Raw genomic sequence first — 18,896 nt, 5'->3', positions numbered from 1 at the left:
GACGCTCACTTTTCAGCCATACCAGTAAAAATGTTGATTAGCGTTTATTTCATATTTAAATTCCCTTTTTATCTCGACTTTACATCCTGCACATTTTCTTAGTGGAGTCCTAATTAGGTCATCCCGCTAAGAAATTTCGCAGCTAGTATCGTTGAGTTATAGAGCAAATATTACTATGAAATAAACGCCAGTAACTTTCTTGCTAATATGGCTGGAAAGTCAGCGGAATTAAAACAAGAGGGCCAAGATGGTCCTAGTTCGCTCACCTGAGAGGAGTCGGTTCATTCAATCTTTACCAAATGTCAAACTTGACCTTGATATTGTCCAGACAAACATCCTGGTAAAGTTTCATCATTATTTCATCTGCGAGTCATGATCAATATACCTATGAAGTTTCATGATCCTAGGCGTAAGCATTCTTGAGTTATCATCCAGAAACCATTTTTCTAAGTTGCGTCACCGTGACCTTGACAGCCATTGTGTGAATACGTTTTTTGGCACTGTGACCTTGACCTTTGACCTAGTGACCTGATAATCAATAGGGGTCATCTGCGAGTCATGATCAATATACCTATGAAGTTTCAAGAACCAAGGCATAAGCGTTCTTGAGTTATCATCCAGAAACCATTTTACTATTTCAGGTCACCGTGACCTTGACCTTTGACCTAGTAACCTGAAAATCAATAGGGGTCATCTGCGAGTCATGATCATTGTACCTATGAAGTTTCATGATCCTAGGCATAAGCGTTCTTGAGTTATCATCCAGAAACCATTTTACTATTTCAGGTCACCCCAACCTTGACCTTTGACCTAGTGACCTGAAAATCTATAGGGGTCATCTTCAAGTCATGATCAATGTACCTATGAAGTTTCATGATCCTAGGCATAAGCGCTCTTGAGTTATCATCTGGAAACCATTTTACTATTTCGGGTCACCGTGACCTTGACCTGAAAATCAATAGGGGTCATCCATGAGTCATGATCAATGTACCTATAACATTCTATAATGTAAAGTTGGAATACAACATTAATTCTATAATGGACTGTTTCAGCTTCATTGGCTTGGTTTTTACCATGTCAGTGGTCATAAAAACAACGATTAAAACCATAAATTATAGAGTTATCAATTAAAAATAGATGGACCTTTACTCATGCACCGCATGGGCAAACCCCCTTTGCTCATGCACCGTATGGGCAAACTCCCTTTGCTCATGCACCGTATGGGCAAACTCCATTTGCTCATGCATCGTTTGGGCAAACTCCCTTTGCTCATAAAAATACGGTGCATGAGCAAAGGGGTTTTGCCCATGCGGTGTATGAGCAAAGGGGGCTTGCCCATACGGTGCTGAAACAGTCCATTCTATAAATAACGTCGTATTCCAACTTTACATAATAGACTGTTATAGTTTTTTTTGCAAATTGTGTATGTCTTTTTTTAATAATCACATGGGGCTTGTAAGGATCTGTTGTGATTTTATCGCAGTTACCTTTTTTACCAGAAAGGTGTAAAAAAAATTTTTTACAAAAGTTACAGGTCAGACAAGCAAAATTTTATGATCCCTTAAGCCAACAAAAGACTCACAAAAACCAACTTAAACACACATTTGTAGACAGAAGTTTGTTTAAGTTGGTTTTTGTGGGTTCGGCAAGTTGGTTTTTTGTGAGTTTTGGTATGTTGGTTTTTTGTGAGTTTTGGCATGTTGGTTTTTTGTGGGTTTTGGTATGTTGGTTTTTTGAGAGTTTTGGTATGTTGGTTTTTGTGAGTCTTTGTAACACAAAAAACCAACATACCGAAACTCACAAAAAACCAACATACCAAAACCCACAAAAAACCAACATACCAAAACCCACAAAAAACCAACATACCAAAACTCACAAAAAAACAAGTTACCAAAACCCACATATGTGTACCAAGTGAGGTTTTTTTGTGTTTTACTCAATTTTAACCAAGTTGGTAAAAATACCCACTTTAAACACAGAAAAAACCAACTTACCAAAACTCACAAAACCAACATACCAAAACCCACCAAAAACCAACTTACCAAAACCAACAAAAAACCAACTTACTGAAACCCACTATGGTACCAAGTGAGTTTTTTCTGTGTTTTACACAGTTTTAACCAAGTCGGTAAGCTAAAAAGACCCACTTAAACCAACTGCCAATACCGCTTGGTTTGACACGGATACAACCCGTGTTTAACTCGAGTTTTACACACTTATTTGGGAAGGGAGAGGACATACTTATAGCAACTGAGGACCTAAATATGACAACTGAGGACATACTTATGACAACTGAGTACCTACTTATGACAACTGAGGAAATACTTATGACAATAGAGGACACACGTATAACAACTAAGGACACACTTATGACAAGTGGAGACACAAATATGAATACTGAAGACACACTTATGACAAGGTCCCGACAACTGAGAACAAAAATAATGATCTGATCCCCACAACTGAGGACAGACTTATGATGAGGTCCCGACAAATGAGGACACACATTATGATGGGCTCCCGACAACTAAAGACACACATTATGATAGGGTCCCGACAGCTGAGGACACACATTATAATGGGCTCCTCGACATCTGCGGATACACATTATAATGGGCTCCCCACAACTGAGGACATACATCATGATGGGTCAAGGACAACTGAGGACACACATAATGATGGGCTCCCGACAACTGAGGACACACATTATGATGGGCTCCCAACAACTGAGGACATACATTATGATGGGTCCATGACAACTGAGGACACACATAATGATGGGCTCCCGACAACTTAGGGCACACATAATGATGGGCTCCCGACATCTGCGGACACACATTATGTTGGGCTCCCGTCATCTGCGGACACACATTATGATGGGCTCCCGACAACTGAGGACACACATAGTGATGGGCTCCCGGCAACTGAGGACATACATTATGATGGGTCCATGACAACTGAGGACACACATAATGATGGACTCCCGACAACTTAGGACACACAAAATGATGGGCTCCCGACATCTGCGGACACACATTATGTTGGGCTCCCGTCATCTGCGGACACACATTATGATGGGCTCCCGACAACTGAGGACACACATTATAATGGGCTCCAGACAACTGAGAACATACATTATAATGGGCTCCTGACAACTGAGGACACACATTATAATGGGCTCCAGACAACTGAGGACACACATTATAATGGGCTCCTGACAACTGAGGACACACATTATAATGGGCTCCAGACAACTGAGGACACACATTATAATGGGCTCCCGACAACTGAGGACACACATTATAATGGGATCCCAACAACTGAGGACAAACATTATAATGGGCTCCAGACAACTGAGGACACACATTATAATGGGCTCCAGACAACTGAGGACACACATTACAATGGGCTCCAGACAACTGAGGACACACATTATAATGGGCTCCAGACAACTGAGGACATACATTATGATGGGTCCACGACAACTGCCGACACACATTGTGATGGGATCGAAGATTGACATCTGTGTTCCTATTATGTATAAACATGTGTTTAACCTATTGATACATTGAACAAACAGTTATATTAAAAATATTTTACAAGGTAAATTAAGAGTGATTCCGTGATGAAGATTTTAAGACAGTTGTCAGCTAACACATTTCCCGTATAGTTGCATGCCTTTCTTTTATGTTTTTCAACATGTTTCATCATCGGGACATCTGTATTTGCAGAAAAAGTCACGTGCTGTATGTCGGAACGAAAAAGTAAAAAAGCTAATGCAATAAAACATTCATAATATATTTATATGAACTTAAAAGTATCGATTTGTTGTGATATATCTCAATCTTCAATTTGTCATCAAATTGTAGTAACATCTAAACAGATAGACAAAGATTTCAATAACCAAAAAAGTAAGAATTGTCCATAGCAGCGAAACTGTGTAAAGAATATAGCATAGAATTATTGAATGCATGCCAATGCCACATCAAGAGGTTTGTATCATTTAACGTTGATTTGCCACCGAACTGGGTAAAATATATTTTGTTATCAAAATAGAATGCATTCATATCTAATACTCAAATTGCGCAGACATCATATTAGTATAAATTGTTTAAAACAATTTGTAAATCAATTTGTTTTCTTAATACACATTTAAAAATATTGTATGTTGATATATTTAAAGTGGTTTATGTATTTTTGCATATGTCTCTAGGTTTACAGATGAACTTATTGAAAACACATTGGGTCAGGGAATCAAGTAAAACGTTCTTATTGCAAATATTTCATTCATTACAGCATGTGCTTTATTATTAAGTACACTCAGTATTTAAAGGAAATATTATTATTTCTAAGATTTGACATGTCGACTTTATTTCTAGACACACATGACCGAGATTTAAATGTTGCTTATAAATTGCCATAATAAACATTATGACCAAGTATCTTAAGACTCAGTAATAAATGTGGCTTCGGGAGTAGGTTTATTTTCAAGGTATTTCTAAGATTTCCACCTGATAAATCTAGATTTGGGTTGTTAGGGAATCAAGTAAAACGTAGTTAATACATGTAGGATCTGGCACGAGTTGTCATATCATACCATATTTTATTAAACAAGTTCAGGAATTTTGTTAGATAGCCTTTGTCGAGCTTACTAACGAATTTCCTGGACGAGTTTAATAAAATATGGTATGATATGACAACGAGTGTCAGATCGTTTTTATCACATGCTTTGAAATGAGAAAATTAAATATTTACGCAAACATAATGATAAATCCCGAAACTAAGCCAATGAAAACGCTTAAAAATGTTGCATTACACATGTGTAATAAAAAAAATATGTAATGGTTGTATTACATGGGAAACAGGGTATAGCATGTGATAAAAACATTTAATTAATCACACCATATGCCTGATTTTAGGTGTACACATTTTATGAATAATTTTAACGACAAGACTTTTGAGATTCCATTAGTTATGATTTATTTTAAACAAAGGTCAATACGTTGTTAGGATGAGATGGCGTGTGTAAAAACAAAAATAGGATATGCCATTTGCAGTTAAGTGCCAGGTTAATTTTCTCAGCTATCGGTTCTTCATAAAAAAGCATGGCATCTTATTGCATAATGTTTTACTTTTTTTTCAACATGTCTGATGATTTTATTTAAACGAAAATGAGTTTATTGAGTTGTTGAAATGTTAATTATGGTATATATTTTATGTAAATAAAATAACACATGTTTCTTCATGTTTATTCTTATATTTTGTTTAGCTGCTAATTTTTTCTAATAAATATCAAACATATAATAAACTTACAAAAAAACAACTTATCAAACTATATTCAGTCATTGACATTGAGACAAACCTGTCTTAAAAATACAAAACATACATACATGTTACCTTACATTAACATATCTGAACATCAAATGAATAACTCTGGACATGAATTTACAATCTCAAAATACCTAGAAATATTATCCAAAACGTATATACATAACATGTGGTCACTAATGCTCGAAGCCAAAAACATACACAAACGCTACTATGTTATTTGATCATAGTTGAATAAAACAACAAAAATGCCTCAAGCATCTTTGCAGGATCTTTCATATTTATCTTCTTGATCAACGAAGAATTGAAGAATGTCTATCAGCTAAACCTTGATGAATTGATAGTTAAACTACATTAAAATACTTTAGCATCCCAGTACAAAGTATGGGCATGTTGGCAGTATAATCGTTTACTTCCTGTATTTCCAAGACAAAATGCATAACAATATATGTCGGCCATGTAAACATGCAGTATCTAGTAGATACAATAGTACATCTAGTTGATACAATAGTTATGTTTTATATAACTAACAATTGTTTTTCTAAAGTCTAATATCACAGTATCTATATGAACAACACCATATTCACGTATTTTATTTTAGGCTATACAAGAACAAACTATGAATACATTGCCACATGAATCAAAAACTATATATTTATTTTACTGATGAAACAGTAAAAGATAAATGTTGCATGTTCAGTTATAAATGCGGCCTCTAGAGTGGTTATAAGGTTATTCTAAGATTTTCTAGTTGACCTTATGGACAAACATGACCCAGATTTGAACTGATTATTTACCTGTTACCTAAAAATGGTCAACATGACCATTCTGACCAAGTTTGATCAAGATTGAAATATAAATGTGGCTTCTACAACACTAAAAGGATTTTTTAAGATTTATCCAGTTGACCTAGTTTATCCAGTTGACCTAGTTTATCCAGTTGACCTAGTTTATCCAGTTGACCTAGTTTATCCAGTTGACCTAGTTTATCCAGCTGACCTAGTTTATCCAGTTGACCTAGTTTTTGGACGTATGTGACCCAGATTCAGACTTGGCCTTGCTGTTCTTAAGATTAACATTCTGACCAAGTTTTATCAAGATTGAGTGATAAATGTGGCTTCTAGAGAGGTAATAAAGTTTTTATAAGATTTGAGCTGATGACCTTGTTTTATGGACTCAGGTGACTTAAACTTGGCCTAGATATTGTCAAGACAATTTTTCTGACTAAAATTTATCACAACTGTGTCATATGTTGCCTCTACATTGCTGACAACGTATTTCAAAGATTTGATCTGTTAAACCAATTTTTTTGGATGCACATGCCCTAGATAACATTCTGACCTATTTTCACCATATTTAGAAGAAACATGTGGATCCCAATAGCTTGTCATGCTCTGGTAATAATTTTACAAACTTTTGATAGAATTATATATTGTCTAGCTTTAGGTAACCAAAACACAGAGATCCGATAAGTATCACATAATTCTTGTACAAACTAAATTTAAGGCTCTCATCTTCAGCTTTGTAGATCACTATTAAACAAACAGATTCGTTTCTATCAGATAAACAAAGATTTCACACCTTTCCTGCAATATACAATGTTTTTTCATGGAGCTCAGTATGTGCGATCCAAAAACATGAATTCGCTATAAATCAAATGAATCAAACAATAGGCTTGTGTTTTCTATGAATCAAACAATACACTTGTATTTACTATGAATCAAACAATACACTTGTATTTGCTATAAATCAAACAATACATGTGTATTTGCTATGAATCAAACAATATACCTGTATTTGCTATGAATCGAACAATACACTTGTGTTTGCTATAAATGAAACAATACACTTGTATTTGTTATGAATCAATCAATACACTTGTTTTTGCTTTGAATCAAACAATACAATTGTATTTGCTATGAATCAAACAAAACATTCGTATTTGCTATGAATCATACAAAACATGTGTATTTGCTATGAATCAACCAATAAACTTGTATTTGCTATGAATCAAACAATACACTTGTATTTGCTATAAATCATGCAATGAACTCATTTTTGCAATAAATCAAACAATTCACTTGTATTTGCTATGAATCAAACTATACACTTGTATTGGCTATGAATCAAACAATTCACTTGTATTGGCTATGAATCAAACAATTCACTTGTATTGGCAATGAATCAAACAATACACTTGTAATTGCTATCAATCAAACTATACACTTGTATTTGCATGCAAACATGATCCATGTGGCGCAGGTGGACTCTGGATACGGGCGCACTAACACCCTCACAGCCATACGTACATGGTCACCACGGCAATGAATGATTGGCTCACAGTCCTTATGTCTGTGGATAAGAATGGAAAGACGACTTAAAGATTCAATCCTTTACAGTTCAGATACACACTTTGATGCATGTGTTGTCCCTTTAATAATTAAAAACATTTCTTGGCAGATTAGTGTTATAAAGCCTTCAGCTCTTAGGTACTGATGAGCAGCAAACAGCATAAAACCTGAACAGCCTGCGAGTGACTCACAGCCAAAGGGTTAAGTAATATTACATATTATTGTTAATCAATCAATAAACACTTATGTGGAGTTATGACTGGCAAGCAATATTCGTGTCTGTGTAGAAATAAAGCAGTTTTTTTTTTTTGCTTTATCATTGAATATTAGTCAATTAATTATGATAGCAATTGTCATGTAGTTTTCAACAACATGGTTGTAAGATGCGTTATTTGGCCATGCATCAGAGCTACACAGGTTGTCAATTGACATTGGCAGCATGCGTAGCTTTCATTTCACAACAACTAACTAATTTCACAGTGATGTTAAGATCAGATAATGCCCAATGTGGCTTACTAAGGGGTTGTTCCAATATCAAGTTTTGTCCAATCACAATTAAAGCTATTAAAGACAACTAAGGAAAGCTCGATATGGAGGGTGACATACTTTTTCTTATGACCTCCATAATAATCATTAAATGGAATAAACAAATGCAATTCCTCTGTTTTAAGAACTGGTTCTTTCAGTTGTAGAAAAGACAAAACTGTGGTTAAAAAACCTTGTGTTTGCATACCCTGAAGCAAGTTGGTAAAAAAACTATTTTTTACATAGTTATGACACAAGGAAAAAACAACACCTTACTGTTTACATAGATGAGTTTAATGGAACAAACTCTATTGTTTACACACCAAAGTTAAGTGGGACAAAACTTTATAGTTTTAATAGCTGAGAAAAAGGGGACTTATTTATTTTATTTACATACCTGAGGCAAGTGGCAAATATTTTTCTGGCATTTCGGTGTGTGAACTGTGCCGGATATCCCTTGAATGTGTGACCATCTGGAACTGCCTGATTGATGGAGTCGGAAAACTCCTCATTGCCAGGGGTCAAACCTGCAAGACAAGGTCACTTTTCGAATCATGGGCAAAGGTCACGGAAATATTTAGGGGCAAGCTTTACCGATGTCTAATGAACAAAGGTAATTAATTCTTTTAAGGTGCAAGGATACTGAACTAGCTAGAACATGTCACTATAGTTACGAGTACCCTCCAATGCTGCATGATAAATAGGACCCTTGGGCATAGCCAGTTATGAGCAACTGGCATAATCTGAACAAATTTTGTAGAGAACAATAATGCAATGTTACATAAACATTATACCTTTTGACCTTGCGGTTTATAAGTATATATACATAATAACATTATTGGACCCAGTGGCCTGTGATGGGTGAGGCTAGTTTTGACTCCAGGCCATTGATTCCATTAAACTTACAAGAGGGTACTACCTTGAAGATTAATATTACATTTGGCCCGTATACTTTTTGAGATGACATTTTAGGCTAATAGTGTTATATGAAGAATTAATATGTTACAGAAATTGGAAGTAGAACAAGAGTGTCTATGACCCTAATATAAACCTTTCAACTTTAAAAAAAGATCTGACAAAGTCTTGATTGATTTGTCTTTTTTTACCTTGGATCCTGAATTATGACCTTGCGACCACTGCTCTTCATGTGCAATAATCTGTCTTATCACCCAGATCACTTCAGTAAGGTATTTGACAATACTAAATTTTAGCTTCGACCTTGAATTGTACCTTAAACTTTGACTCAGGGACCCGGTTTTTGCACATGATACTGTGTTTTATCATACGAGTCATTTCTGCAAAGTTATTTCAAAATCCATTCTTTCTAGACAAAGTTATATGCTGGACAAAGAGTTATAGTGATTTCCTAAATTTGATCTTTGACCTTAAATTGTAACCTTTACCTTTGACCTTGAGACATATGTCATATGAGCCACACTCAATCTAAAAATGCTGATACATGTATCACAATACCTTATGGCAACTTATTCCAAAGTTCATCCATGCTCGACAAAGTTATGCTCCAGACAAAATGTAGAGTAAAAATTTCCTACATTTGACCATGAATTGTAACATTGACCTTTGACATAGGGACCAGCTTTTGCATGCGACATTCTGACTAATAATTTATGAAAATTAATCAGAAAATTCATCGCTGCTGGACAAAGTTATCCTCCATACAATCTTGCTGCCCTACAAATGAACCACGTGCTTGGGTTTTTCTATCATACAACCGTTTTTTTTTCATGGGAGTACACAAGTTGGCAGTATTCATAGTTAGTGGTGTTGTACTTATGGTAGTTTTAGATAATGTATATAGAGAATAATAGGTTAGTGTTGATTATAGATCAGGTTTATCATGCAAGGTTTAGAAAACAAAAAGCACGAGCCTTATTATTCTATTTATCCCACTTTTTATTCAGTAAACCTTTTTATTTAAACAAAATTAGTTTAACTGGATAATTTTGCTGGATTTATGTCATCATTTTGTCAAAAAATGACGTCATTTCGTGCCGCGGTTTCAGGGGTGGCGAAATTTCCAAAAACTATACTTGTCCACGGACAACCATTTAGGAAATTTAACTTGTCCGTTGCTGAACTACACTTGTCCGTTAATGTTTATATAAATTATAAACGCATTTATTGATTAATGTAAAACAATGTGGAATATACCAAAATGAGTATGATTTGCTAGTTTTGTTTATAGTTGTATTTCAATAGTACATTCATTATAGCAGTATATTATAAACAATATAAAGACTTCCTGAAACTTTTAATCTTGCAAAGCTAGTGTTATTAAAACATGTGTTGAACATAAGTTCATCGTAATCTTAACAAATTAAACTAGTCCAATATGTCGACCTCATCAGACTGTGGCTCTGCGCCGCTACTGGTAGCAATTTGATTATCATCAACTGTTATCCATTGAAAATCTGTGAGCCAAGTTTCTTGAAAAGTTTTGGTGCATTTACTTAGATCATATTTTTTATCATAATCTTTCTTAGTTTTTTTTGGGAGGTGAACTGCTCAAAGCTTCGGGTTTCTGCTCCGTTGTTAAAGATTAAAAAAACTAAATGTTCCATTATTACCATTAAAGTCGTCTTAAATAACAAGGTACACCGTGTTTTGATTATCTTACTTTGATACTTTTTATTTCCGTCTGATTGTAAAAATAAAGAAACCAGTCTGTACACAGTCGGGCCGAATGTTTAAAATGCGGCATGCTCCTGGTCTCTTATAACATAAGGGAGATCAACTGCGCAGGCGAGTGCCCGTATTTTAGCTTGATTGCTCCGCAAATAGCACTGACAATGTAATCGCATGTCAACATCCGGTTTTGTAAAACTTAATTACGGCTTTAATACAATGTATTTTTGTATACCTGGACCTGACTTTTAAAAAACATGTTGTCCACGGACAACTTAATTGAAAAAAATCAGTTGCCCAGACAAGCAAATGTACGACTCGGGCAACTCGGACATATGATTTCGCCACCCCTGGGTTTTTAGCAGAAATTTAATGAACGGGGCTTTAATCAACCAAATTTGCTGTAAAAGTAGGATAAATGTAGTTAATGTTGTTATATATAAAGGGTTAAAGCCACCATACCAATTGTTCTCTCTATTTCATAGGAAGCAAGGGACGGTGATAGCAGATAACTCAGTTGATCATCCCATACTGTGGTGAGGCCCATGTCCTGGAACATTAAAATCAATAGTTTATCATGAAAGTTGATTGGCAATTAGTAATTAATACATACCTTTAATTGTTTTAAGACCTACCATAGTTTTTCAAGTGACTACATTCACCATCATATTATTATTAATTGTTGATTTACTAAAAACTCCTGATAAAAGTTAGATAGATATATAGGAATGTATCTAGATTGGCCTCAAAATGAAAATATTACAGTTCTGTGTTTAATCCCCCAAATATATTTTTTTTATAATCAATATTTCGATTCTTTCATGCGTTACAACTAATTTTTAGTAAATCTACATGTACATTATATTAAAAACTGTATATTAATCCAAACATAATTTGCACATGTCAAAAATCTGCCATACAGGTGTTATGCATGGGTTGCAATATATTAAGACAAATAATTATAATTTCTCAGAGATTATCTTAAAATCTACCAAGTTGTTTAAGTGATGTGATTCAAGGATATCAAATAATAACTCTAGCAAGAATCTTGTGATGGTGAACGGAGTCACTTGAAAAACTTTGGAAGGTATTAAAACAGTAATGAACAAGAAATATTATATTACCAAGAAACTCATTTTTTACCCTTTTTGTGTACTGAACTTCAACCAAATTTATATTGTTTTCTTTTTTTTTTTTAGTTATAGAGATATTGATCCTTTTAACCGATAAACAAAAGAAGTTTCATGAATTTCATTAAAAAAGCTCAATTTAGGCATAAGTTTTTGAGAAGAAAACATTTTTCTACTTAAAAATAGTGTACCATTAACTTGACAACCCTGTCATGCAATCCCAAGCAAGGTCTTAATAAAAGGTATCCAAGTGAGGTTTCATGAAATTAAATAAAATGTGGTGTGGAGCAGAAACTGAAGTTTGACCTCAGCTATCAATCCACTCAATAACATGCAAATTCTTGAGGCGTGTTCTGGAAAAACTCGGCTTAATGCACTTGTGTAAATAATTGTCCCAAATAAGCCTGTGCTGTCCGCACAGGTTTATCACGGATTACACCTCAACTGCATTTTTGCTTAGAAAAAACTTTCTTTAAACGAAAAATTCCATAAAGAAGGAAAGTATCATCCCTGATTAAGAAGGAAAGTATCATCCCTGATTACGAAGGAAAGTATCATCCATGATTAAGAAGGAAAGTATCATACCTGATTACGAAGGAAAGTATCATCCCTGATTAAGAAGGAAAGTATCATCCCTGATTAACCTGTGCAGGAAAGTATCATCCCTGATTAACCTGTGCAGGAAAGTATCATCCCTGATTAACCTGTGCAGGAAAGTATCATCCCTGATTAACCTGTGCAGGAAAGTATCATCCCTGATTAACCTGTGCAGGAAAGTATCATCCCTGATTAACCTGTGCAGACTGCACAGGCTGATCTAGGATGAAACTTTAATTACATGTCTTAAGCCCAGTTTTCCATGAAAAAGAATGCATTGATTAACAAGATGTGTCTGTGAAACACTATGTCCCTCACATATATTTGACCTTTAACCTTGAATGATAACCTTGACCTTTCACCACTAAAAATGTGCAGCTCCATGAGATACACATGCATGCCAAATATCAAGTTGCTAACTTCAATATTATGGCCTATGTTAAAGTTTGACGCAAACCAAAAAAAAAGACAGGGCAAAAACAATATTTACTGGGGGACATAAAAAGAAACAATAATTGTGGCCACAGAGTCAAGGGTTTGTTTCTCAATCAGGGAGAGAATAAGGGAGAGTTCTAAGGTACACCAGGTACTGGTTCTTCCCAAGAACCTTCCAATAAGTGGCTTAAGCTAAAATAAATTAGCCTTGTCTGGGAATATGAGGCTGAATGCATGTTCATAAAGTCTTGTCCCAGATAAGCCAGTGCAGTTCCAGCAGGATAATAAGGGATGACACTTTCCATCTTAACTGTATTCTTGTTAACCCTTTCAGCGCTGGAACCGAATTTTAAAGGCCTTTGCAAACAGTTTGGATCCAGATGAGACGCCACAGAACTCTTTCACTGCTGGAACTGAATTTTGAAGGCCTTTGCAAACAGTTTGGATCCAGATGAGACGCCACAGAACGTGGCGTCTCATCGGGATCCAAACTGTTTGCTATTCTGATAGTATTCTTTGAAAAAATAATCGAAGAAAATGCTTATTTTAGAAAATCAGCAGACGACATTTTAGCAGACGACAAATTTCCCAGCATGCAAAGGGTTAAGAAGATACTTCTTTTAAACAAAAAATACCATTAAAGCTGAAAGTGTTGTCCCTGACTGTGCATGTTGCACCGGCTAAGCTTGGACAACACTTTATGCACATGCATTAAACCCAGTTTTCCATGAGATAGGCTCAAAAAGCTTTTAACTAAAACAACACCAGGGTAAATATTAAACTGTTATACCCTTTGATTTCCATGACAGGAGCAATGCTCAAATAGGTTTAACTTAACCCTTTGCATGCTGGGAAATTTGATGTCTGCTAAAATGTTGTATGCTGAAATTCTAAAATTAGCATTTTCTTTGATTTTTTTTCAAAGAATATTATCAGAATAGCAAACAGTTTGGATCCTGATGAGACGCCACGTTCTGTGGCGTCTCATCTGGATCCAAACTGTTTGCAAAGGCCTCCAAAATTCAGTTCCAGCATTGAAAGGGTTAAAAAAAAACAAGAGCTGTCTCCATAGGATGACATATGCCCCCAATAAAAACGCTTAGATAAAAGTAATGAGCATTTTTCGAAACCTAAACGCAGATTTCGATACTTAACACGGACCCTAAGTTCAAGGTCAAGGGGGTTAAAATTTGTGTGCCTATGGAAAAGTCATGTCCATATACCAAATATGAAGGTTACATCTGAAGCGACATAGAAGTTATGAGCATTTTTCGAACCTAAACGCAAAGTGAAACAGACAGACGGATATACAGTGCGATCACTATATGCCCTCCTTTGGGGGCATAAAAAACTGCGTAAAACAATATACACTCATACCCTTCGATGTTCCATGACTAGCACTCTCAACTGTTGCTCAAGGTCGTTGCTGGCCAGGGCTGGGTCGATAGTGGACGCAGATAGGGGAGGAAACTGGGGCCACACTGGGGAAGCGCCACTGCCGCACACCGACATGATTGCGTCATGTGACATGGACTTCCAACGGGCGTCATCACGCAGGTTGAATTGGCACACTTCTATGTTGTCTGTTGGCTGAGTAATAGGAAAAAAGTACAATATGAGACGGGCCCTTGGATAACATGGCCTTAAACATGTGCGTAAAGTGTTGTCACAGATTAGCCTGTGCGGTGCAAACAAGCTAATCTGGGTAGACTCTTTATGCATGTACATTAAGCCCCGTTTTCCCAAAATTAGGTTTTTCTTAGATTAGACTTAATCAATTATTTTTCCTGCGTTGTGCCATGTAATCAAATCTTGACTTTTTGTTACAGTATTTCCAAGCTTTGTACAGCTTCAATAAATATTACATTAATATAATTTATAACAAGAAACCGTCGGAGACGGGTGATTCTCCCCAAAGGTTTTTTTGTCACAATATTGCACTATATATTCAGATAAAAGGAAACATCTTGAGGACACAGTATTTGGGGGGGACAAGATTTTTTTTATAGAAAAATTCAAAGGGCCAAAACTCTGTGAAAAATCATCCGACCAGAACCCGCTGATAATATGCACATCTCCTCTTGGTAGTGAAGCTTCCATAAAGTTTCATTGAATTCCGGTCATTAGTTGCTGAGAAACAGCCTGGACAAAAATTGTGCACCGATGGACAGACAGACGCACCCACACACGCACGGACAGACGAAGCCCCGACGATATGCTCCCCCCAAAAGAAATTTTGGGGGAGCATAATAAACTGAGGCATTGCATTAAGCTTGCATAAATATAACTTATTTAACTAAAACAACAGTAAATAAACAGATAAAGGGTGTTGCCATACGATCGAAGCTAGGAAGAAATTATGCATGCAGCTACATGCATAAATGAGATGAACAGCTGATGAAATATGAATGTCTACCAATCTTTTATAAGAGGTTTATTAATGATGGGTTTGGGCTTTGGACTCATGGAAGGAATCAGCTTGATAAATTCCTAGAACATGCCAATAAGATCGACGAAACCATACAGGTAGAAATGAGAGTGAATGCAAACCAGATAGAATTTTTGGATACAATTGTTAAAATCGAAAATGGAAAGTTGACTACATCATTATATACTAAACCCACCGACAAACACATGTATCCGAATCAAAAGTCAAGCCATCCTACAAAAACAAAAGAATCCATTCCATACAGCCAGGCCATAAGACTCAAAAGAATATGCTCCAATGAAGGTGATTATCAACACCAGAAACTAAAACTAAGACACCATCTTAGAAAGCGTGGATATAGTGGCAAGTTACTTGATACACAGTTTCAACGTGCTGATAAATTAAGCCTGGAAAATCTCTTAAAACCAAGCAAAAATAATAAGGAAGACAACAAAAGAGTACCTCTTGTTCTGACATATTCAAGAAAACTGCCTAATATCCACAGTATCGTACAAAAACACCTTCCCTTGCTACATCAGTCGGAAAAGATGAACGAGGTGTTCACTACAACCCTGCTTATCGCATATAGAAGAGATAGAAATATCTCTGATGTTCTCATTCATGGGAAAACAAATCATGTTGTCAGTAGCGGGTCGAACCAAGATGCAAGATGCACAGGTTAATGTGTTGTTTGTGACATATTAGGAAGAGGTCTACACAATAATGGCGGCATAGAAGGAGTTTCCTTATCAAAAAGGCAAAGTTGTGAGACATGGAACATTATTTATGGCATTAACTGCCTCAAATGTCAAAATATTGTGTATTTGAGTGAAACCAAGAGGTCATTAAAACAAAGACTGAAAGAACACGAAGCGGATGTCAGACTCCAAAGGGAAAAACCAGTTGCCGAACATTTCAACTCCCTCGAACATGGTATGGACGACATGGGTGTCAGCATACTCCAGTGTATTCGGGATGATTCGGGATCGTATCGAAAACTAAAAGAATTGTCATGGATCCAAAAACTCAAAACAGAGGTTCCCAATGGACTGAATACGAAATCAACCTCCGAAATATTATGGCAACAATATAGACCGTGAAATTAAATGTCAGAGGCTGATGCATGTATTTTATCACAAAAACAATATTCAATTAATAAAAATAATTCAATTGTCAATAATTGATGATGATAACTATTTTAAGGTCTTAATAATTATAATTAATGTGATAATATAGTTAGATTACGATGATGATGATGAAGATGATAGTGATGATGATGATGGTATTGATGATGATGATGATAAGTTTAATGATAATGATGTTTTGGTAACATTGATATTTTACTAATATATCATTATTTTTATTATAAGTATTATTAATAAAATAGTTATTATAATTAGTATTTTAACACAAACATGTACTATCATTTTAAGCAGTAGTATAGTTATTATTTTGATAATTGATTTATTATTTAAATAAATTCAGTTTTTATTAATTTAATTACTTAAATCATTTGTTGTATTTTTTGCAAATAGTAAAATATATGTGTTTTTATAATAATGATACTTGTCATTATACTATATTAATGACATTTTTAATACAATTTATTGATCTAATTTTTATTATTTTTATTTATTATTTGTATTATTATTGTTGGTCATTATTATTATTATCTTTGTTTTAATAATTAGTTTATGATTCATTATCTCATTATAGGAATATTTATATTTTCATTATCATTATGACTGTTACAGTGATTTTTACATGCATGTGCTTCTGGCGCTAAATAGCGTCACTGCCGTTTTAACGTCATGACGTCATTTCCTGTTTATTTGTTTTTTGACGTCATTATATAATTGCTTGTGTTGAGAAATAGAAAGAAAATGTGGTTAATTTGTTAAAACAAACTTTGAAAAAGCCTATTTAGGAGAAATATATCAGAAAAGAGTGGAACTTGTTCTGTGTAAATATAACTTGACATATCTTTATATGAGCAACTAAAAATGTAAAACATTGTTTGCATGTTTAATTTACATGCTGAGCATTTTCAAAACCAAACGCCAATTATTTTTAATTATTTCTTAAAATAAAACTTGCAATAATAGTTTTTATTGACATTTTACCAGTCAAACCACAAAAAATGTAATGAAATCAGTGAAACAATAACAATTTTCTTTTTATTGTTCATACAATAGCTGATGAACCTTCTGGAGGAAATTGACTTGTACGTGGTTGCATTAGTATTTTTTCTCCAATCTTCAATAGCGCATTAAGAAGACAAAACCCATCTGATAAAAGTTGGTGTATTAAACACTGCTGATAAAGCAAAAAAGCATTGATCTTGTTTATTTTTATGATCTAATTAGATGTTTAAGAGACATTTTTTCCAGACATTTTCTTTTGTTTGGATTTGAAAGGAAGACACTTAAAACGCAAAATGACGGGATAAATAGAATAGCAGGTATGTATTGAACACAGATACAAGTTTGTTTTTTTCTCTGCCCTACTGGCTCATTGTTAAGGTTTTCTGAGCTGCATCGAAGTATACTTATCTATATTTAACACTTACACAGTATTCTATATTAATTTTTTTTTTCAAGCTTAATATAATTAAAATTATATTTATATGGTAAATAGATACATATAATTGTTGGAAGATCGTAAATCAGCTCTCAAAATATTCAGCGTGGCCTATGGAAAGCCCTGTAAATATATTGCCTAAAAGCAAACAGATTTTCAGTCAAAAAAACCAATCATAAACACAACTACTTGTATTGTAGAGACTGACCTGATTATTTGCATAGAAGGACTGGTGGTTATACACGCATCCCACTGTCTTGTAGGGGTATTTCGGGCGATGCCGTTTGTCCATGGGCAGGGCATATGGGTCTAAGGGCTCGTGTATGTATCTGAAACAAAGATTTTGTTAACCCTTTCCCACTCAGAAGCAAAACGACAATTGCTATGTGCAAACAGCATGAAACCAGATCAGCCTGTCAGTAAATCGCAGTCTGTTCAGGTTTTATGCTTGTTGCTGCTCATCAGTATCTCAGTGTTTGAAATGAAGCCTTTAACCCTTTGCATGCTAGGAAATTTGTCGTCTGCTAAAATGTCGTCTGCTAAATTTCTAAAATTAGCATTTTCTTCATTTTTTTTCAAAGAATACTATCGGAATAGCAAACAGTTTGGATCCTGATGAGACGCCACGTTCTGTGGCGTCTCATCTGGATCTAAACTGTTTGCAAAGGCCTTTAAAATTCGGTTCCCGCACTGAAAGGGTTAAAGCTTGAATCTAGTAAGAAAGGTCTTTAATTTCATTTGATTTTCAAAGGATCTACAGATGCCTAAAAGTGAGTTTTAATGTGGTTTAAGATAATAACAATTCTGTTTATGCGAAGATCTGTTGTTGTGTCCTGTTAAGATATGTTTTTGAATGTACAATTGCTTATTAACCAA

At 35.0% G+C, this 18,896-nt stretch overlaps 1 protein-coding gene across 1 annotated transcript in view; it reads right to left on the bottom strand.

Moving 5' to 3' along the window:
* Positions 1 to 6,642: 6,642 nt before the first annotated feature.
* Positions 6,643 to 18,896, bottom strand: part of LOC127844302 (centrosomal protein of 76 kDa-like) — a 32,442-nt gene continuing 20,188 nt past the window's right edge. The window contains exons 10-14 of the mRNA XM_052374406.1: positions 18,229 to 18,349; positions 14,390 to 14,602; positions 11,313 to 11,400; positions 8,602 to 8,731; positions 6,643 to 7,680 (exon numbers count right to left, since the gene is read on the bottom strand). Of these exons, the coding sequence (XP_052230366.1) occupies positions 7,542 to 7,680; positions 8,602 to 8,731; positions 11,313 to 11,400; positions 14,390 to 14,602; positions 18,229 to 18,349 (691 nt within the window). The 3' untranslated portion in view covers positions 6,643 to 7,541. The remainder of the gene's footprint in view (positions 7,681 to 8,601; positions 8,732 to 11,312; positions 11,401 to 14,389; positions 14,603 to 18,228; positions 18,350 to 18,896) is intronic.

The sequence above is a fragment of the Dreissena polymorpha genome, chromosome 9 (assembly GCF_020536995.1).
Source record: "Dreissena polymorpha isolate Duluth1 chromosome 9, UMN_Dpol_1.0, whole genome shotgun sequence".
NCBI classification, from domain to species: Eukaryota; Metazoa; Mollusca; class Bivalvia; order Myida; family Dreissenidae; genus Dreissena; species Dreissena polymorpha.
This window is presented reverse-complemented; position numbering and strand designations above follow the sequence as displayed.